This window comes from Taudactylus pleione, unplaced genomic scaffold (genome assembly GCF_031769625.1).
Source record: "Taudactylus pleione unplaced genomic scaffold, aTauple2 ptg000015l, whole genome shotgun sequence".
NCBI lineage: Eukaryota > Metazoa > Chordata > Amphibia > Anura > Myobatrachidae > Taudactylus > Taudactylus pleione.
In genome coordinates this window covers 7,860,150-7,884,282 of record NW_028284417.1, presented here as the reverse complement: position 1 = coordinate 7,884,282, position 24,133 = coordinate 7,860,150, and the positions used below count along the sequence as shown (strand labels likewise).

Genomic DNA, 24,133 nt, shown 5'->3' with positions numbered 1-24,133 from the left:
TATTATATTACTTCCATATATTTTTTGTTGTGCTGGAGTTTGTTTGTATTTCCATAGAGTGAAATAGCATGAGAATGTTATATGCAGAAAGTGGAATAAGCCCTCTGCTTTCATTCCTGGGAATATTGGCAGAGTTTGTATTAAGCTGAATGGTCAGGACAGGATATATTACCAACAGCTCATGCATAGGATATGCCAAACAGTGTAAATGTAGTGTAAAAGAGCCTTTGGGACATATGCCTGCACTATCCTGCTAATGGGTTTTGCACTCATTACCTAACATACCCTTATTGTGTCTGGCTGAATGATTAGAAAAGGAAACCTAAACTGCGGCTCCTAATCCTGCTAGCTCTGTGTCTGTAAGGCAACATCTGTGGCAGTGATCATGGTATTCTAGAATCCTAGCATGACTCCCTTGTGGGCATTACATCACCGTTGTACTTTTCTTAGGGTCCAAAGGGTCCTTAACCACATTATTGGTTTTAAGCTTATACTGCTGAGCCGCATTCAAGTAGCTAGTGGGAGAAAGGAATTTCTCATCAACATTGGCAAGATTTCCATTCTCCAAATAAACCATCATCTCTAGTACTGACTCTAGCAAATCATGTCTGACTGTTTTACAGATGCGATTCCCAAAATGTACTATCTTCATATTTGTCACACTGTGACCAGTAAAACAATCCATCATCTGTATCTTCCAAGGTTTTTATTTTATAGAAATGCCTTATATATGTTATAAACACATAAGAGCATGCCAGATTCCATTCAGATGTATTAGAATATAATCATGGGATGTTCTCAAGGAACCCAGGGACCAAGCAGAAATATGTAGACAGCTAGATATCTAGCTTTCATATTCTGCAAACATGTTTCGCTCAAATTAAACTGGTTCATTTATATACTACAAATGCTAACAATTCTATTAATAATAATCTAATTACTGACTAGCTGGGATACCCGGTGTTGCCTGGGTTGAAGACTGGACCCTGAAGTACATCTGAGGCCTTCATTTTTTTTGCATTGTCCTTGCCTATAACCTGGCTAACTATGCAAATTAGGAGTAAATGACAGTGCAGGCAGGCGTATTCTCATACCGTTTGGAATGGGGTAAATCAGGAGTAGACTGACTTACAGAACTGATATCAGTATAGCTTCCAAAATCACTTGAGTTTCAGAAATCACTACAGAACAGAGGAGATGATTCAGGTGCGGACGGATATGCTATCGCAGCTGCTAACATGTTAGTAGCTGCTATAGCTGTAATATGGTAATGCAGCAGGATACGTCATGCCTCCTGCATGCATTACTCATCCGTGCTGCATCCAAGGACGTAGCAGTGGATCATTTGCAATCCCTTCGGCTGGCTGAGAGACTATGGCGTCATGCAAGCTGGCCACTGCAGATGAGTAAAACAGACCAGGAAATCTCTGTCAGCCGACGGAGATCTCTGCCTCCTCACCCCCCCACCGCACCGCCACACAACTCCGTTTTGGGAAATGGAGGACGTCACCAACCCGCTCCCTGCCCAGAAATGTCAGCAGACTGTCAATCACTGACTGTTTGCTGCTGGACTGTCACTGCATCTGCAACTGAATCACCCCCTGATATCACTCTACATTGAAGACTATGTCTAGTAGGACTGGAGTCCCATTCCTGGACAGAAGGGGGCCAGTCCACAGTGGCACTGTGTGGCTTTGATCAATCTCCCCTGCTGTTTATAATCTTTGTATGCTAAGCTTTGCCAGGATCAAATATTGTGGATTAATTATGCTGTCTCCCACAGTGCCACTATGTATCGAGTGCCAAGCTGCTCATGAGCCTGCCAGGCACTCTGCTAAGATTCCCTGGGTGGCTGCTGTAAGATGAGACAGTAAATGAAATGCTGATTATGTGCACTGTTTAATGTCAAAGTTTATCATGCAAGCACAGACGGCTAACTAACTCTGTATATAATGTATCTGGCTGTTGGAAAAGTGATATAACACAGCAATTTGGAAGAGACGGGAGTTTGACCGTGTGTGTGAAGCCAGCCCCTCAGCCCCATGTTGTTGTGACCTGTGTAATTTAAGAGTGTCCCAGTTTTATGTAATTGTGTGACAGTGTGTGACCCTGATGAAGTTCAAACCAAGGCAAAAACCTAATCCTGCCCAAACTACGCTATCATTCCAAATTTGGTGGAGCTCGGTACGAAATTCTGGTCGTGCATAAAGGACAAATAGATAGACAGACACACTTTCTCTCTTATTTATTATATAGTTATATAAGTTAAGAAAAGACCCTTGGAGCCTGCATGAGTAACTTGTGAGCTAATCGCTCCCTGCAATCACCCACCCATTGTAAGGAGGGATGGGAGGCATTTGATAGTAATGTGCTGTGTCACCATCATTAAAGTTGATAACATTTCTTTACAACTGAATAACCACACTTGGTGTGCATCCGGTTGCTGATTACCTGTGTATGATTAGTTAGACAGCATGCTTTGGAGTTGTAAAGAGCAAGTTGCCACAGGCTCTGTATCTCTGGAGAATTGTGGTTGTCTGGTATTGGCATTAGTTTTAGCATGTTGCGGAATAGCACATAACGCTATTGCAAAAATGAAAAATACAGTCAACTAAACATCTAATTTCCTTTTAAAATGTTATTCCTTTTATGGTTGCAGATCCATTAATGTTGTTGTGACCCGGAAAAGACAGAGGAATGAAAATACGGCTTTGCTCTGCAGTGACAGCACTGTGTGCTGTCCTGCTCTTATCTTCTATACAGGCAGAAGGTACAGTAATAGCTCTATTTGTAATCTGATTACAGCTCTCAGCGACTAATTGTACGGGACTGTCAAATCTCTCTACTACTTCTCTTTTCCCACCCATTTATACTTTCCTCTTCTGTTCGTCATTTCTCTTTGTCCTCTGGTGTCTCATGTAAATAAAATTTTTCCCCCCCCAAAAACTGTGTTCTCCACTCTTGAAGATACAAGTCTCTGGAAGAAAAAAGCTTGTGTAAGCATGAAGTTACTGTAAGATATGAAAAGCCTGCCGGGCTGGCTGGCACACCTCTCCTGATTGGCACTTGTGCAGTGTGAAACATCCACATATTAATAAAAGCTTTAAACAGTGTATTTACACATTGTGGATATTTATTATTGATTGTCTTTTTATACAAAATGTTCCATGTGTTCTATGTATACCCTTTAATGTATTTTCTCTGTAATTTATGTAACCTCTTGTTTTGACAAGAAATGATTACGGTACTAGTTTCTGAGGAATGATTTGAAAACTGCTGCTATATACAATTCAGGGTTCAACTTGCCAACTTCTGCTAAACTACTTTTTCCATAACATGGCTGAGCGTCATGGGAGCCTGGGGGGTATATTTACTAAAGTGCAGGTTTTTAGAAGTGGAGATGTTGCCCATAACAACCAATCAGATTCTAGCTATTATCTTATAGAAGGTGCTAGATAAATGATAAGTAGAATCTGATTGGTTGCTATGGGCAACATCTCCACTTCTAAAAACCTGCACTTTAGTAAATATACCCCTGGGACATGCATCTTAGTATCAGATGGGGAATTTAAAGTTGCTAATCCCTTCAATTGTTTGTTGGAGAACATGTCTTTGAAGCATTTACAAGTTAATGAGAGCAAACAAAATAATAATTTGTCAGTCCGATATTTTTAAACATTGTTCTCCAGTGCCCTCAACCACTTAGTATAGAATACTGGAATAGTCATAATAACTACTGAACAATTGGGGATTCTTAAGACATGGCACTTAGTTGCACTTGAGTAGATTTTTGAGTGCTTTAAAAATTTTAATGCTATTAATAGCTCCATTTTAAGACTCTCCATATTATATTACTTAGTATAATAGGCATATCAAGTAAATATGTGTTACACCCAGAAACATTTTTTTTGTTTTCAGTTCTACATATGACTCTATAAGCATATAGTGGCTACCACTATTTGGAGCTTGGTACATAGGAGCAGACTGCAGCCCCCATTGAGAATAATGAGGTCTGTGGTCTGCAATGCTAATTAGTCTTTTGCAGGACATTTCTGTGATATCGCCTGTTTTAGGCCATTGCTACAAAGCCCATATACTTAAAATCATGTGGTTTCCGCATGATTTAAGTAAAAAATAGGGCTTCATACCTATGCCCCAATGTACTGTACTTAATATAACCCTATTGTATATTATCATGTGTCAGTTCTTGTGTACATTACAAGCAACATTAAAAAAACAAAAATTGCTTGTTAGAAAGTGTGTGTGTATGTACTGGTCCCATCACTTGTATTTTTGGCTTGGACTATCATCATCCCAGCACGTTTAATAGGCTTAAAGAGAGCATTTTAAATTCTTAAAAATAACTTCAGTGTTAACAAACATCAGTAAATTCTACGAGTATTTGATGACCTTTGATACTTTTTAAAGGTCCAGTAAATGTAAAATGTTTTATTTACATTTCCCCAATCACCTCTTGCTTCTCTGGCTTTGGCACATCAACCTGCCTGATATACACAGATTCTGTGCAGATAGCCTACCCCATAGTCAGCTCATCAATGAGCCAGCTACTGTACATCTCGCACAACAGACTGTCCCCATTTCTCGCACCTTGGCTGATCTATAGAAGAGAAGCAAAGCATCTGCACTACTAATCGATAAATGATCCTTCCAGCAGTGTGAGCGCAGTCTGTTAGGGGCCTATTTATCATGCCTCTTTTACCTAAATATCATGCGGAAATGGTCGTTTGCTAATTTGAATTGTATTAGAGTCTGTAACTCTCCTTCATTTCTATTTACTTTTTCATGTAATACCATGATATTCTTCATATTCCAACAGTGCAAAATGTTATTTCCCATTGATATATGAAAAGCACTGTAATCTAGTGCAACTTCAACTGATTATGATAAAGACACTATCAAAGCAATATGTGGGAATTAGCAGAGATTAGAGGTACCTAGCAGTGTGTCTTCCTTTTAATTCAAATGTAACAGTAAACTTGGCCTTGCCAAGGCTCAGATGTCACAGTCCAGGAAACTTCCTGGAAGTGCCATCATCTGCCTCAGTGTTCCACCACACTACGTGCTACAATAAAATTGGCTTCATGTGTTGCCCATTAATACTGCAAAGTAAAGCATGATATAATTCATCTATAGTTATTGATATACAAGAAAGTGTACTACTTTGTCCAAAATTCATTTTTTGCAGCTGCTAGCTTTGATAAATTTGCTATTTATTACTTAATCCAATAAGATAACATTTGCACGTAAAGTAGCCAGAATAACTCTATAATAGTGCATTACACTGTCTGACCTCTATTACTAAAATTGGGGAATGAGCCACAACCATGTTTGGCAGTGACTTTCTGCAATAGGAAGAGCTGCGTTGTGGGGTTTAGTAGCTATGGTATGCAGATAATACATTAGTATAACATTAGAGCAAGTGTTTATATGACGGCTATTTCTGGAATTCTGCCTTTGCCTATTTTCACAACGTGAGGACATTCCCAGCATATGCTTTGCTGGCTGGATTAGACTAATTAACTATACATACTGGATTTATTTCTTATTGTCTGCATATCAAGGAGATGTTTAAATAATATTTCCTTTTTGCTGTAAATTTCCCTTAATGGATTCTTAAAATGACAGGAGGGTGTGCCGTGTAATTTGCCATAAGGCGTGTAATGTTCACCCTATAAAATTTAAGCTGATGTGTTAATTAGAGACTACTGGTAATTTTTCTTCAGGAAGTTTTTTCTAACTATATACTTAAAAGACTATTTAGATTAAAACCTACCAAAGTTTGTTTAGTATGTGGATGTAGGATTAGTTCTCCACATATACTGTATTAAGAGTGTCCTCTGCTTACTCTACTGACACATCAAGCTATCAGAACAGTACTGTATATACCTACTAGAGTATATATACTCTCTATTCAAAGTATATGTAATGTAGACTTCTAAATATGCTCCTCTCTAAACATTAACATTTTGAATACAATTACATGATGCGATTATTTGTAACTTTAGATTATTTATCATATCCTTGATAAAAGACAATTTACCAAACATGCAATTCAAGTTCAGCTGTAAAACATGTACATACAGTTCCAGCATTGCTGTGACCCAGAGTACTGTTACAGAAGGGAATGAACTACTGTAAGTTATTTTCCAGGCAGTGTAGAGTATCTTTCTCCGGCATGTGTTCCAAATATAATTTACTAAGATAAGAATCACATTTAGCTAACATGTTATAATAGCAAAACATTTTAATTTTGGCCCCCAGAGTGTGTTGTCTTAAATATGATATTATATTGCTTTCTATTCGTATTGATAATAAATATAGGGTCTTTGCTTGAACTCTTTTCCAAATTAATGTTTCATGGGTGTAACAACTATATGTGACTTTACTATATGTGAGTTACAGCTCAACTATTCAAATTAATAAGTAATATTTTAGTCTTTAGTCATTTTTGTGCATTTAACAAATATTATAATGATACTTTTACAATGTGCTGCATAAAAAAAGGATGTCAAACTGGAACTATATATTCAAATGAAATTTTTACCTAATCAGAATTTTCAGTTCGCTATGGGGGGGGGGGGGGGGGGATATAATTAAATTCTAGAAAGTGATAATTTGGAAAGTGATAAACTACCAACCACTCAGGTCCTAACTGTCATGTCATATGTTGTGTTTGAAAAATAACAGTTAGGAGTTGATTGGCTGGTAGTTTATCACTTTCCAGTTTATCACCTTCCAGAGCTTAGTACATCTCCCCCTCAATGTGTTAAAATGTTGAAGGTGTCATTACATAATCGTGAATTACATTTCTAGATTTATTGAAACAGTCTTGCTGATATAATGAGCCTCCCAGAAAACTGTGTTTAATAGTTTTAATGACACAAAGTACAATTCCTATGCCAGCAAAGTTATCTTGCTTTACTATTACGTTACTATTGTGCCCCCTCCCCATTGCTGCAGCCCCAGGATATGATCCTTGCAATCACTTTTCTTAGTATTCTTCAAAGCCCCATACAAAATCAAGGGAGTGTCAGTGTGTGAGCAGGAGGACCAATCACAATCAGCAATCAATCAGTGTGTGAATAATAGAGATGTGCGGTTTGGTTTTCCTGTAAAATTAACACACCTGAACTAAGAGGTCCCGAGTCGAATCGAGTCCAGGCTCGGACCACTTTAGGGGTCCTGAGTAGAACCCAGTACCACTTCGGGTCTGCTGTAAGTTCAGAACTCGGATTCAAAAACCAAATCTTGGTTTTGGATGCATGTAATCACGTCCACATTACATGATTTTATCAATTTTAAAGCAATCCAAAACCGAGGGTGGTTTTGCCAAAACCAAAACACGGGGGTCCGCGCACATCTCTAGTGAATAGTCCTCCCACTCATGTCATCTGCCATTCACAGATGGTGAGCTTTATTAATGTTCTAATTCTATATTACATATCCTCCACGTGACCCCTTCCATCAGGTACAACATTTTCTGCTCCAGGATTCCCTACCTAATTTATGATTGCAGTCATCTCTAAAACACCCTTCTCACCAATGAAATAGTCCAATACAGGTGACTTCAATCTTAAATGAAGTGGGAAGTCCAGAGGCTGAGCAGTTTGTATTACAAAGCAGGCACAGACACAGAATAAAAGGCTGCATGGTACACACACCATCTTAGTATACATATACGGTATCCACAATGTATGGTTTTGGAATATGTATGATAATATGCGAATCAGCCAATGGCTCAGGCTGTTTTAGAGATACGCTTCTACTTATTATTGTTCAGATATATACACAAAACCTGTCGACTGGTGATCTCTGCAATTAGGTGGTTTTGTTTACAAAATACTACATATGTCTAACAAGCTGTTTCTCCCACGTAATCTTTTACCCGTCTAAGCTGAAACTCCTGCTGATTCTCATCTCTGCAAAAGTCACCTAAACAGGTCAAAACAATGTGGAGTAATTACATGTTCATCTTATTTTGCTCACTATGAGATGGATAGTTAAGCATGTAGAGAACTGCAAATGTATGCCAAGTTTATGCTGTTTGATGGACACTGCAATGACTGCATCAGGAGGTATATTCACAAACAGTTTGGTGTGGAGGAAATCCAAACATGAAAATTGTACTACAAGATACATATGTTCCTGAACAGGTTTACAGATTTTTTTCAGAATCTAAAGATTTTTTCCCCACAGTCAGCTTTTTATTGGAATCCGTTTTTTTGGAGTTGACCAAGCCGGGCTGATACTGATCTTGGGCAGTTACAGCCTAGGCCATCTGCACAACAGGTCAAATTGCTGTCCAGGTTGGTGGCACCTCTTTACCATGTACTGATACTTTTTGACGCATGCTCAGGCCAGTTCTGTCTGCCTTTGCATAAATTTGTCCTGAGCCATTGCTACCGAAATAGTATTTTATAATGATATTCTATAAATCTTTTTAGAAGCTTGAAATGCCTCTGCTGTGTCATATCTGTAATTGATAGCAGCTTTTGCATGACTGAAACAAATATCTCTAAAGAGTTTTCTTTAACAGAATAATAGAATACAGTAGAACTATATCAGTAGCTAAGCATGCATGTAATCCAGTGCATATGTATAGATGAATAGACTTGCAGGAAAGCATTCTTCTGCTGAAGCATTAACAGGTCTGATGTAATATTAATAAATCTGACTGTCTGCTCCTAAGGAAGACCCTCACGTGTAACATATCCCACCAACATAAACATCCACACTTTATACCACTCATGTATAAGGATAACTAAGTTTCTACAGTTAGCCATTGCAGGTTTAGAGAATACATTTTGTCACTAATTAAAATTAATTTCTCAGTTAGTTAGCTACATTTGGGGAAACTATACAATTTAGAGGAATGTCCAGAAGTGGCATCGATATAGTTACATACAGTAGGTGAGGATGCAAATGGCACATACCACTATGTACACTCAGCGAATGGTAATAATATAATATATATGTATATATATATATATATATATATATATATATATATATATACATGTATATAGATATACCGTACCGTATATCTTACAGGCATTTATTTACCGGCAGCTCTAGATAAGTCTACAGATCACACTGACCTGTAAAAGAACCAGTGTATCTGCTTGTGTGATTGGACGAGTGGCACTGCTACACATTTCCCTACTATTTGATAATGTATTCCTACACTAGTTGGGGGAATTCTGGTACATGTAACCTGACCAACCCTTATATTTATCTGTTTCTCTATGGATCAGATGCTATAAGGCCTGAAGTGGCTACACCCTTTGAGTTTGGAGGAAGTCAGTGCTAGATTCTATCACATGGAAATAACCAAACTGTTCTTCACTTTTCTTAGAACCCAGGGCCAAGAATATTACCCAAACAATTATGCTTAGGTTAAGCAGAAAATCAATATAGTAATTAAACAAATGTAGACGTGTGCTTCCTTAACGGCTGATTAATTGTCACTATGCACTTACAGTAGCCTTGATTTATAAAATGTGTGAATATCATTATAAAATAAAGTACAAAAAGTCTGTGTGTCGTTCAGTCTGTACATGGAGGCTTTTGTTCATTTTGGAAAGCTCAAGCAAATCATGATTTCATGTATATCGCATGATGCCATGAAATGATCTATATGCAGATGATTTCTTTATATTTTTTTTAATATCCAATCATACCTGTCATCAACCATTTTTTTTTTCTTTTTCTTGTGTGCGGTTCTGTGTGGGTTAATGCGCCACTGTATGCTCGCAGTATTCTAAACAATGCTCATCAACTTGCTGTGATTTCGTCTTGCCATCATTAACCAGTGTTTTGTGAAAATCCATACTTGCATTTTGGTGTCAAAATGCTGTTGCTGGTATGGAGTCTCTTGTCTACCTGTTGAGAAAACACAGCGCTCATTGTCTTTAACGGACTAAAGTACCATATATGTATATTGTCAAAGTTCATGATACTGAAGAATTGACAAATCTCATAAAAGCAAGGCTCATTTATCTGGTAACACTTATAATTCCATTTATGGTAGTATACTAATACTAATGCATTTCACACATATATATACCAAAGTGATTTTCTAATTAAAAAATCAAGTTCATGTTCAGCTCAATGAGCTTGATATTTAAAATGTTTGTTAACAGAAGTCACATTTTATAATGGTATATGGTAACAAAATAAAGAAAAAAAACTTTATCATTTTTATTTGCTTAGAAGAAAACTGGCCTATTCTAGAAAGTCCACTTCAGATAAATTCAATTAATATTATAACAATGAATTGCACCGTAAATAATAAATTATTTGTGCCCAGAAAACTGAGGCTTTTATCAAACTATGTGTATTTTTGGCATGATCTACACTAAGCATGTACAAAATAGTCTTGAAGTCCCTTACAAAATGTTTTTCACTTCTCATTACTCTCTGTGATTTTACCTGTTCTTTAATGTGTTTTCTAATATACTTGATTTTGCTGATCATTCTTGAATGATTAAGCAACTCAAGATATAAATGTTTTGTGCTGTGTGTTGTAATCGTATTACCATTGATGTTGTCAGCTTGAATTGTTTCCAGCAATAGTCTGCCACGGTGTTGGAAGCAGCTATATGCAAAGCTATTGTATGTAAGCTTTTCATGTATATTATTATATATTTTTTCCTGTTACAAATGATTGGCATAGCAGATGTTATTGCACCCCTGAAAGAGTGCTTTATTTTTGCAAGATTAACTCGTATTTGTAAAGCATCGAGATGGATTAAAAAGTAATTGCAAGATGATATTTTGCCTAAACTACAGTGGGTGCAATAATATTTGCTATATAGGAAGGTCACTAATATATATTTTTAATGCTTTTTCAGTGGGTCCTCCTACAGATCTAAACTTTGAAATAGTAAATGAGAATACAGTTCGAATGTCATGGCAGAGGCCGACTGAGAGGATAAGTGGTTACCGGATCACTGTTGTTCCAACAACCGGTAAAGCATATTCCATCTAATTTATAGAAGTAACTTGGGCTTGTATTACTTCATTTTATTACTTTATTAAGTAAGTGTTATAAAATGAAATTCCTAATGAGTAACAGTACATTTTGGCAGTTGTATATAATTTGTACAGCTTAGCGTTTCTAAACCTCTGGTGTGTTAAATATACAGCATTGAATGTCTTCCTTGCCTTATATGAGCCTGACAAAGACTTGCCAGATATTATGGTGCTAGATTACAGTGATGTTATTTAGATTTAGATTATTAAGTATTGCACTGTTAAGGAGTTGCAAGTTGATTTCAATTAGATAATAAAGTAGATATGTTAATAATTTAAAGTAAAAAAATAATTGATTTAATGATTGACTTTATGCTAAAAATCTATGCAACTGCTGTTAAAGTTATTATTACAGTTGCTAATAGACAATGCCCAGTGACAATGTTACACCAAGTACCTCTTGTTATTCTATTGGCCACATAGAATAACACAGTACTGTAACCATAGCTGTGCTTAACCATTCTGTTGTTTGAGATGGCAGCTGAAATGAAGTAATACAAATATCTCTAAATAATATGTGTGCACTTTAAAAGACAATAATAGTATTCTGTTTAGGCGTTATTAGATGTACCGGAAAGGTTATACTCTACTAATTTATACATGTTCGTTAAACTTTAAAAAAAAAAATTTCATCTTTCTGCCCTCTAAATTTTGTCGCCCAAGACTTCCGCTTGAGGTTGCCTCATTACCGACACATCCCTAGCATGAAAACTTACACAATAATATATTTTATATAATTAGGGTATAAGGTGCTTATTATTTATCTCAATCTAAAATTTAAATTTACTAATCTTTCTGGAGATATATTTCTAGACTCTATCAATATCATACCTATGAGGACCATTTTTGGTTCTTTTAATCTTTATTACTATCTCTGTCTTCATTAATTTTGTTAACATAATAATATTTTGTCTTTTTTTTTTACTAAAATATATTTTATTTAAATCATTAACATGAATTAATTGAATTCACTGAATTAAGAACCAATACCCTGTTTGTATTGGGGGCATCTGTTTGAATTTTCTCTAACATAGGGCTGCGCACAAAAATCTTTAAGTATGGAATAAGATTAAAGTATGAAGGGGGTGAGTTGCGGGGCCACTGCCGGCATTTCCACAACGTTAAAAACTCTTGCTCCTGGTTGAATTGGCCCCGATATATAATGTAGAATGTATCAAATGTATCAAAGTAAATAGATTGAAATGGTTATGCTAAAGAATTAACATACGGTACCTTATAATGATGAAATTAGAAACTTTGTTTTTAACTTGATGTCCTAACTATGTTTTGTTCAAACGTTAACAGATGGACCTGCAAAAGAATTAAATATTCTGGCTTCTGCAACTCAAACTGTGTTAACAGAGCTAGTACCAGATGTTGAATATGTTGTCACAATACTGTCATATGATGAATTGGAGGAAAGTTTACCTGTGTTTGGCCAACTTACAAGTAAGTACTCAGCAGAGATCCATCATCTAAATGAAAACAAATGCACAATCCAACTGTTTTCACTAACACATTCACATGTGGCACTACATAATCGATATGGAATGTATTATTATAGCCTTGTTATGATCAATTTTATGCAATTAGTGAATCCCACTTAAATATCACTGAATACATGGCATTCTCTGGTGAATGGATAAAAGTCGGTTTATGTTTTGAAGAAGTGGAGTCATACATACAATTTTCAGTCAAAGTGATTATAGATGTGAACTAATATGTATATACATGGGTTGTCAAGGTTGTATGAGTTCACCTCTAAAGAATTAGATTTTTTTAGATGAATATGTGATTATCTGCCATTTCCACAGCTTTTCTCATTTTTATTTTACTCTTTTTTTCTCTGCCATATGTTTCACTTTTTGCTCCTTACCAATGACCTCTTGACATAAAAACACAAAATAAATCAATGATTATGTTGAATTAAGATGATTAGACCTTCAGGGCAAGATATAATAGGGTCCGAGTTTTTTGTATGAGGCAAAGTCAGACCTTCTCGTACATTTAAAAGTAGAAGTTTGTTCCACAACTCGCCAAATGTAATAGCCTGCAAACTTGTTTTGAGTTTTTGAGTTTGAGGTTGTTATATTGTGTGAGTGTGCGCAAGTTTTCTCCTATGAAAACTCTGACCTTTTAATGCGACTAGCATTAAAAGGTCAGAGTTATACAGAAGCCTTCACAGATCAGTAAGATCCATGAAGGCTTCTGTGTTAAAAAAAAATGTAAACAGTAAAAAAAAATTACATGGCATTCCCCCCTTAAAGAATAACCAGCCCGGGCTCTGTTCAGCCTGTCCTGGTTCTTTAAATACAGGGGAAAAAATGCATAGGGTTCCCCTGCATTTTAACAACCAGTACCAGGCTCTGTTGAGCTGTCCTGGCTGAGAAATACAGGGGAAAATGATGTATTTTCATCAACCAGCACAAGGCTCAGTGAGCCGGTCGTGGATGTGTAAATATGGGGGATAAAATTAGTAGGGGATCCCCCGTATTTTCTGAAACCAGCAATGTACTCTTTCTAGTGGGGTATAAAGCCACAGCCATGATACCATTTCATTGAGTCCGCCGGCCAAAGCATTATAACTGACCACTAGTCAGCCCAGGCCGGGTATACCTTGGGTGGTGGGGACCCCCAATAAGAGAGGTTCCCCCACTCCAGGCCATCCCAGTCCTGGGCTGATAGCCCGGGCTATCCCTGACACCCCTGGCGGGTGGGTACTTGGTTGTTTGTGTAAATGTATGTGCAAAAATAGAAATAATTATTTTATCTTACGCTGGCAAACTAAAGACCCCAGGAAGCCTCCCCCACATGTTGGTACTTGAAAAATCACAAGTACCAGCATGCAGGGAATTAAGGGTCCATTTGTACCTCTAGTTCACCTGCAAAAAAATACAAAAATAACCACAAGACACACGCCATGAAAGTAACATTTTATTTAAACATATATGTACATTCACATTCACACTCACATTCATGCATATTCACCTATAATTCCTGTAGCCATTCACATCTACTTCTCGAGTAGCTTCCACAGCACATGTTAAAAAAAATTCCATACTCTCCAATTCCTAGTGTAGATCACGTCCTCTTCGATCCAAGTAGGTATCCAAAGGGTTAAAAACAAAAAAATGGCCACGCATAACCAGGTCAGACAGGAGGAAGTGTATGGGTTTATACCTGGGACCCGAGGGACTCCTGTCATTACAGGAGCTACCAGCCAATCAGCAGATTCTTTCTAGTAGGGGTGTAATGCCACAGCCAGGGTACACTTTAGTGGATACTACTGGACAGGGAGTATACGTGAATGTGAGTGTGAATGTGAGTTAAATAAAATGTTACTTTCACAATGTGGGAGTCTTGTGGTTATTTTAATATTTCTTTTGCAGGTGAACTAGAGGTACCAGCAAGCCCTTAATGCCTCACATGCTGGTACTTGTGGTTCTCCAAGTACCAGCATGCTGGGGAGACTTGCTGGGACCTCTAGTTCTCCAGCAAAAGACAATATTATTATTATTTCTATTTTTTACACACACATTTACACAATCAACCTGGGACCCACTGGCCAGGGGTCCCGGGGATAGTCCGGGGCTATAAGCCCAGGCCTGGGGTGCCCAGGAGAGGGGGCACCCATTTATTGGGGTGTCCCCACCTCCCCAGGGATCCACGGACTGGGCTGAAAGGGTACACCAGCTGTGGCATTACATGCCCTCTAAAAAGAATCTGGTGCTGGTTATGGAAAATATAGGGGACCCCTACTCATTTTGGCCACCTGTATTTCCTCAACCAGGATTGGATTATCAGAGCCTTCTGCTGGTTCATAAAATACAGGGGAACCCTACACATCCCCCCCCTTATTTTAAGAACCAGGACAGGCCTACCCATTTTAGATGTTTGCAGTGCTAAATGTTGTATGTACAGTGTGTCAATACTGCCCAGTGATATAAATCCTGACTTTATGTTCAATTGCTGTTTTTCTGTTAACATAACAGAGTATGGCAGCCAATAAAGCAGGTGTAAGCACAAACACACAAATAATGTAGAAATGAAAACTGAGAAGGTAGGTGTGTCATAAGATATCCTCTTTAGAGTGCAATATGCAGACACAATTGGCAAAATTAAGCTTGATAATGTATATTTTTATATTTACTTATTAAGATCAGCAGTGTACATTGTTTTAGTGGAATCAGGTACTGTTTGACTGGCATATAGTCTAACCAGTAGTGTAACTCCCTGAGGCAATGGGAGCATTGGCCTCGTAGCTCTAGCTGTCAAGGAGAACAAAGGAGGGACAAAGGAACAGTGGCGGACCACCAAGGGGCTGCTAAACAATGATAGCCGCTACTGATCTCTCTTCGCGCATTTCATAAGTGATTTGCTACAGTCACTGCTGTCATTTCTCGGCAGCACCTTAGTGGTCCTCCTGCCAGGGTTGGATGATTTTTGCATCCATTGAGTTGAGCTGCAGGGCAGAGTTCTGAAAACCCTACACCCATTCTGCTGTCCAACATATATTAGTACTAGACATCATCACTGGGGAGGAATCATGCAAGTATATATATATATATATTTATATATATATATATATATATATATATATATATATATATATGTCTTAAATAATGAAGAGAGTAGTAGTTGTTTTAAGGCAGTGCACTAATTGTTAACATAATTTTTTTACGATTGTATTTATTATGATTTGCAGCCAGCAGCCAAAAATAAAGATTCCTTATTGTAGCACTTCACAGCAACAGGGAATCTTTATGCACCTGGATGTATCATTAGTTAGTTGTGAGGACAGGGGCTCTGATAGGAGCCCATGCCGGTGATCACTGAGAAGTAATGTGATTGCATTGCGATCACATTACCTGCTTCTTTGAGTCCTATGGGAGAGAAGCGCTATATAAATAAAATTATTATTATTAATTATTATCCTTTGCCCCCTCAGCTCTGCAACCTGAAGCCACTATCTATCTATCTATCTATCTATCTATCTATCTATCTATCTATCTATCTATCTATCTATCTATCTATCTATCTATCTATCTATCTATCTATCTATCTATCTATCTATTGTAACACGGGGTATTGAAATGAGGACTCCAGACAGGCAGGTATTGGTAAAGCAGTGTTTTTTAATGGTAGCACACACTGCACCTTAGCATACGTGCAGTTAGGCCTGGATACAAACAGGCACATAACAGAAAATAAGCAAATAAACATAAAAGTAAATGTCCCAGCACTCTTTGCAATAATGTCTATGGACCTTCCAGGTCCTGGCACCATAATACTAGCCACCACCCCCAGTCTATCGCCTGGACAGTTTGTCCAGCATCAGGAGCATCAGGTGTGTAGGATTTTAAAACCCTTCCAGTGCTCCAGTGATTATTCCAGCTGGGTCTGTGTAAATCTGAAAACCTGGAATTCCACACCTCCACTACAGTATCTATCTATCTATCTATCTATCTATCTATCTATCTATCTATCTATCTATCTATCTATCTATCTATCTATCTATCTATCAATCTATCTATCTGTCTGTCTGTCTATCTATCTCAAATATAAAATGTGGAGTAATTTGAGAATTTAATAAAAAAATTAATAATTATAATTTAGAAATTTCAAATAACTACACTTTTTGTTCCAGATGTTCATTACTTTACCTTTTTTTTTTTTTTATAACTGTGCTCCATAGGATAGGGCTACACATGGGTTTTATGGAACTAATCAATTACATGATATACATCACTTTGTATTCAGTGAACCATAAAACTACAAAAAAACTGCAGATGTTAATGTATGTTTGTTGTGACAAATCTACTTTCTGTATTTCATATTGCATTTGAAATAGGGCATATTGGAAATGAAACATCAACAGTAAGTTAATATGTAGATTTGCTATCTCTTAATACTGACTGAAGTTTTAATCAATTTTTATGTTTTGTCTTTCAGTTCAAACAGGAGGTCGTGTAACAACAGAAGAAAAAAAAATTGTAACTACTGATTTACCACGTATGTACTAAATCTTGTGCTTTATTTAAAAACAGTGGAAATGTGTATGGATAAGAATATGAGAAGGTCAAGAGATACTTCACATTTATCTTCATAATTGCTTCTCCCCTTGCAGTTATTGAAAAAGAGCCAAACATTATGCGTTGCCCTTACATTAATCTAGTGTATGCTGACACGAAGGATAACATGATTAAAATAAATGCAATGCACATATAATAAATGTATAATAAAGTGCTAATATTCACAGTATAATAAGCATGAATAACAAACATAAAAAAACAGTATAATTATTTGAATCCTTGTAAGGGTGGATGGGTGGTAGTCAGAATAACTGTGAGTCAGCATACACAGGAGGCGCCTTATTCACAAACTGTTATATACAAAGTTCTTTTGTTACCAGGTTCTATGAAAGTAAAATATACAAGCTATATTTAATAAGAAAACCTGAAAGGAATCAATTTTGTTGCAAAAAAAATTATTTATCATATTTATTTTAGAAGTATTTACCATGGAAAACATTTTAGGTTTTCTATTAATCACTTGGCTATATTTGTCTTAAATTAAATAAGGTTTTTTGTTAACATCTGAATAGCAAAACGTTTTCTTAGTAGACTGAACTCTTAATTAAAATGTGTACTTATTAGAGAAACATTATTTGCTTTCTGAGAGTACAGAATGAGCCTGGGTGTGATTTGTGGTATTAAAATAAATAAATGTGTATGCCATTTGTAGACTCATGGATGCTCATTCCCCTTACCTATATCGTTACATGAGCAATTTGACCAGATTACCTCACTAGAATAGAGGGTGATTACTCATCCCTGAGTAACCGGAGTGGGCTTATAACCTGAGTGGGCTTACTATAGCACTATTAAGGTTTCCCTCTCACCATCAGTAACCACTTGTTTTATGACTCATCCCACTACATACTGGGTGGGTAGCACACTTACACCACTAGTCTCCTACACCTTCACCTGGAACAGTTTGTGCCACCCAAGCTCCTACACTGGCACCACTTTTCCCAGGCTCCTACCACTGGCACCTGGATTCGTCTACCTCTGGGTATGTGTGGACATGCTACTGCAACACTTCCTGGGTAGTGTTGGCTAATTCCCACTGGTCCCTCACTATGGACCAGTCTACACATGGTAGCTGGCAGAGGGTTTTTACTTGGAGACACTGGGCTCACTCCAAGACAGCCGAAGAATGGAATAGCAATTTCAGCTATTCTGGTGGTCACAGGATACAAGCTGATGCAGGTGTCTTTATGCAAGATGTTTCTTGCTCAATGTCTTTAAAAAGACAAGTCCCCTTAGCATTCAGATGTCACAGAAGTAAAATCCTTGATGTTCAGAAGAATGCACACACTCAGGGCTGCAGGCCCCTTTTGTATCCTGCTTTAACACACAATACCACAGGGAGTGATCCATCCTGGGTCCTAATCAAGCTAAGTGCATGTGCTGTGCATGCACACATTTAACATTGTCTCTAATGGAGATTGGGGAGTGGTCACTCTGCTGTGCCTGAGGCCACCTGGACAGGTAGCCGCACCTAGGTGTCAGCAAGTCTGGAGTGAGAGATAACTCCCTCCCAAACTTTACATCCAGAAATCTGCTGGGGGACTTCATCTTCTCTCTGAATGAATTTGGGCTCCAAAGCCAGGTAGACAAGATCCCCAGGCAACAGTCTCTTGTCCATTGAGTGTGAGCTCTTTGGAGCTCCAGTGACACAAATAGCTGGCTGTGCTAGTCAGCGCCACATGTATCTCCTCATAGCATTCTGATGCAAGAGGCTGCCAGGGAGGACATTCCAGTTCCCTGGGAGGGGGCTGGGAAAACCAGCAGTCCATAGAGGGATCCAAATCCCCCTGTACCACCAAGGAAGGGGATGTAGTTAGCATCTCGGCAGTCGGGATGCCGGTGCTCAAAATATCGGCACCAGAATCCCGACAGCAGTCGGAATCCCAGTGCTAGAATCCCAACCGCCAGCATCCCAATGGTAAGTATTAGGTTTCGGGGGAGGGCTAGGTTTAGGGATAGGCACTAGTGGGAGTGTTAGGCTGTGGGGGGGGTTAGGGTATGTGGGGTGGAGGGTTAGGTTACTTACCTAGTGGGTCGGGATTCTGACTGTGGGGATGCCGCTGTCAGTATTGCGGGAATCGTCAGCATCCTGACCGCTAGTATCCCGTACCAACCTCCAGGGAAGAGTTAATTGTAACTTTTGCGGTGCACTGGGGAATAAATTACATACCTCATTATGTTTGTTTATAGGATGTTCTATTAGTGCAGTAGCTGATGTTGTATTCCTTGTGGATGGATCTTGGAGTGTGGGAAGAACCAACTTCAAATATATTCTTGACTTCATGACTTCTTTGGTTTCGGCATTTGACATTGGGGAAGACAAGACAAGGGTTGGTATTGTCCAGTACAGCTCGGATACCAGGACTGAGTTTAAACTGAACAAATATTACAAGAAAGATGAGCTCTTAGCAGCTATTAAAAGAATACCTTACAAAGGAGGCAATACAATGACAGGTAATTTATTTTACATTTGTTTTTAAGTTTGCTCAATGTCCCAATAATGCCTTTTCAGAAGTATAAAACATTTTTTTTTAAATAAACTAATAACACTTTTGGTGCATATTTTATAGTACCAAGAAAACATTGCTACATGGTACTGTATGTTCCATTATGTCTTGACAGATTTAACAAAATTTCAGTTATATTAAAATATAATACTAAAAAAAACCCTTTTATTTGTGAGACTTCTAGATCCACTATGATGTATGAGTCCCATAGTACTGAACATTTTCGCGCTTCACTGGGTCAGATGCTTCTCAACTGCTGCCTTCTTTGTGTATCGCCTGTGTATTTGTGTCGCCTGTGTGAGAAGTGAGAATGTACATCCAGCATAAATGTAAAGGATATATATATATATATATATATATATATATATTACAGGCAGGGGCTGGCTGGCAACTTTTAGTCTGGGGGGCACATGCAATCAAGTGGCCCGGGCGGGGGGCGTAGACCGAGGCCTGGCACCGTAGATGCAGATGGAGGGCCGGGCCCCGGGACGGTCCGGACCCCATAGCATCTGCAGTTACTGCACCTACAGTAGTTACACCACTGCACACATATACAATAACACACATACATACAGTTACACACATACATACAGTCACAATTTGCAGTCACACACTAATACACACATTCATACAGTCACACACTAATACACACCTAGTCACAAATGAATACACACACATAGTCACATACGCACATACAGTTACACACATGCATATACACATTTATTCACTGTCACACACTAATACACACATACATACAGTTACACACTAATACACACCTACAGTCACAAATTAATACACACACAGTCCACATATAATCACATACACACACACATACATATAGTTACCCACATACATACACACACACACTGATAAATATAGTCAGACACACATACCCACAGTTACAGACATACATACACACACTTATACAGACATACACAGTCACACACAAACATGCATAAACACACATAAATATAAACACCTACCCAGACATACATACACAGTCAAACACACATACATACAGTTACAGAGACACATATATACATTACACACACATACATGCATACAGTTACAGAGACACATACATACACACAGATACAGTTACAGAGACTCATACTTACACACTTATACACACAGGTACATACACAGTCACAGGATCCCACCTCTCTAGCACCTTACTGTCAGACAGGATACAGTATACTCACTGTTTATGTACTCTGTCTCCTCCATCCACTCTCATCCATGCTGCTGCTGCTGGCCTGGCACTGACTGCCATGTAACCCCACCCCCTGTCCCGACTCCGCCTCCCTGTTAGCCTACTTCGAACTGCACTGCACTGTTACACTGACTGCAGCTGCAATTAATGGCCTGGGGCCCGCTGCGAGAGAACAGAGAACAGGAGGCGGGACAAGAGGTAGGAAGTCCGATGGAGCAGAGAGCTGAGGAGGACCAGCCCCAGCCGACGGCCTTCCACAGCCTGCACTGCTATGTATATGCAGAGCACGGCTGCGGGCGGCCCTGGGACACTAAAATGTTACCGGCCTGGGGAGCACATGGCACCCTGCCCCCCGGCCCAGCCCGCCACTGATCACAGGGGCTCTGCACTCACCATAATAACTGACAATAATAATAAACAGTGGGGTTTTGGTTCATGAATTGATCAATGCATTTAAGCTTGCAGCCCTCATCTTTACTGCAAGTCCCTACTCTATTGCTCTGAATTAAAACATGGAAATAGCTATGACATTAGTGTTAAACTCAAGGTATGCTGTCAGGTTTAAAGCTCACAGCAACTTTGCTTATAAAGGTGAGCTAGTCACCTAGCACACCTAGCACACCTAGGTAAACAGCTGACACAAGATAGATTATACAGGTTAAAAGGGGATGCGAAAATGTGATCACAAAATGATTAATTAAAAAACTGAACCAAATAAACAAAAAGCACTAATTCACAGCAGTGACACTGTAATGTAGCATTTCGGTTATGCTTTATGTGTAACACGACTTGTAGCGCACGTAGGTAAGATGTATGTGGAGTCTGGACACATCTGTAATATATGTATTTACATTTAAATCTGACGTACTGTATACACTTTGATTGTTATTCGAAAAACTTGTGTATCATAATGAATAAATACATCTGTCTATTTTTGTTTGGTCACAGAACTGCTCTCGGCTTCTAGGGCTTCACTCTGAGTCACACAGAGATGCGGTTTTGTCTTCTGCTAATGCTGCGACCAATTTTTAAAACTGAGGTGCCCACATGCAGTGTTTTGCGGCTGTGGAAATCCGTCTCAATGCATCTATAAGTGCACCATCGACAATTGCACCAGCAGTATGGCAGATGCAATTTCTCCATATGAACATGGCGCCCTGTGTGAATGGCTGTGCATCTTCAGACGCAGACGCTGTCCGCGACACACCCGCATCTTACTAACCATCCCCTGTTACCTCCCAGAAACACCCGCTAAAAACCACACTCCCTACATCCAAATTCCTTCTACGTCTCTGTGTGCTGACCATCAGGACACATGCATAGTACGACTCAGACGCATGCGCAGTACTTACAACATTGCCCACCTGCATGCGTAACGCCATTGTGCGTGGTTAGCGTCCTACTCAGAATCAGGCCTCTAATGTCCTTATAATTTACATGAGGACATTATAGTTTACATTAGGAATCTAAGATCATTGTAATGTATATACTGTACATGAAGACTGTCATACCACTTTCAGGTGACGCCATTGATTACCTGATAAAGAATTCCTTTGTCCAATCTGCTGGATCCAGGAAAGGATTTCCCAGGATTGCGATAATAATTACCGATGGAAAATCCCAAGATGAAGTCGAAATTCCTGCAAAGGAGCTTCAAAATTTAGGAGTAGAAGTTTTCACACTGGGTAAGAATAAACAGATTTATTATTTTTGGTATTGGTTTAAAAATCACCCAAATGTCCTGCATTTCTGTACAGAGTGAATAGTAGATGTAAGTCATCATAACAATCACATTAGTATGACTTTCCCACAACATGGAGATACAGTATTAATGAGAACCCTGCTTGCTAGCTGACCTTTGACTCATTTATCATAACAAATACAGTTTTTTTGGACTGATTTCTAAACACGACATTTACTTAAGGTTTTGTATTGAAAAAGCAGAAACCATTTGCTTGAAAAATCTGTCTTGTCTGTGTGCACTTTATAATCAGTCCTTGCCTAACATTACCCATAATGACTGTGTCCCACAGTGGAATGCATAAACATCAATAAAAGCACAATACACTTTGATAGAAGTAGCTCCTTATTTATACTCCTTGGTATTTTTCCATGAATGGAGGCAACATTGTGGCCAATTCATGTACTCTCTATAACTGCTACAGTGGTTGCAAAGAGCTCTGAAAGCACTAAATAATGGTCAAACTAAAATTGTAATACCAGAAAGAAATAGGAAATGCGAGGTTGACATAAGCAGCCAGGTCCGAGTGCTCATTTGAATTATACATGATTCAGTAATCAGGATTTATACAGGACCATATCACATCATGGCACAATGCTTAGCATTGCTGCCTCACAGGGTATTTAAAATGTAACCTCTACTGAGGAATGGTTAAAATGTCTCTCTGTAAACCCCTGAAACATGGACTGCTGATAATAAAGATGTCCTCGTGTTGCCATGTAATGACAGTTGTTATGACCTATGACCCCTCCTACCAGAGATGCAGAGAGTGAGAGAGGTGACAGAGAGAAATAGACAGAGGGGGAGAGAGAAGGAGAGGTGGGAAGAAAGTGTTGGGGTAAGAAAGAAAGAAAAGGGAGGGGAGAGGAGAGAGATGGCTAGAAAGTGCATGGACTAGAGAGAGAGAGATGGAGAGAGAGAGAGATGGAGACAAAGACAGGTGGGGTTGAGGCAGACAGACAGAAGAGAGAGAGAGAGCGAGGGGGAGATAGGAGACAGATGGAGAGAAAGACAGGTTGGGTTGAGGCGTTACAGCTGCAAATAACTAATAATAGTGGAGATCTCAGTAACTGAAAAAGAAACTTAGGGGCCGGGATGCTAAATGATCAGATATGGTGCTAAATATGGTTACTTTAGAGGAAAAAGTAGATGTCCTTACTGATCTATTGTAAAACCTGGCCCCATTAGGAGTGCAACCAATACTGGGAAACACCTTCATTAACCAGAAAGATCACAGTCAATGATTTAATATAATTTTCATTTTTCTTTCCAGGAATAAAGGCAGCAGATGCAAAAGAACTAAAACAAATGGCATCTTTACCTTCCTTGAAACATGTTTACAGTGTTGCCAATTTTGATGCTATTGTTGATGTTCAAAATGAAATTATTACTCAAGTTTGCTCAGGAGTCGATGAGCAACTAAGTGAACTGATTAGTGGAGAAGAAGGTGAGCTGTGTATATCTTTAATACTGTATATAAAAAGAAATGTCCTGACTCACTAACTAATCAACGCCCAGCCCAAAT

The 24,133-nt window shown here is 38.5% G+C and overlaps 1 protein-coding gene across 2 annotated transcripts in view; it reads left to right on the top strand.

Moving 5' to 3' along the window:
• The window catches only part of COL12A1 (collagen type XII alpha 1 chain), a 195,690-nt gene that overhangs the window by 1,977 nt on the left and 169,580 nt on the right, over positions 1 to 24,133 (top strand). The window contains exons 2-8 of one of the 2 annotated variants that reach the window (XM_088471474.1): positions 2,660 to 2,770; positions 10,875 to 10,991; positions 12,361 to 12,504; positions 17,008 to 17,067; positions 19,338 to 19,601; positions 22,388 to 22,552; positions 23,882 to 24,055. In XM_088471474.1, the coding sequence (XP_088327600.1) occupies positions 2,698 to 2,770; positions 10,875 to 10,991; positions 12,361 to 12,504; positions 17,008 to 17,067; positions 19,338 to 19,601; positions 22,388 to 22,552; positions 23,882 to 24,055 (997 nt within the window). In that variant the 5' untranslated portion in view covers positions 2,660 to 2,697. The remainder of the gene's footprint in view (positions 1 to 2,659; positions 2,771 to 10,874; positions 10,992 to 12,360; positions 12,505 to 17,007; positions 17,068 to 19,337; positions 19,602 to 22,387; positions 22,553 to 23,881; positions 24,056 to 24,133) is intronic. The other variant, XM_088471465.1, reaches the window with a different exon arrangement.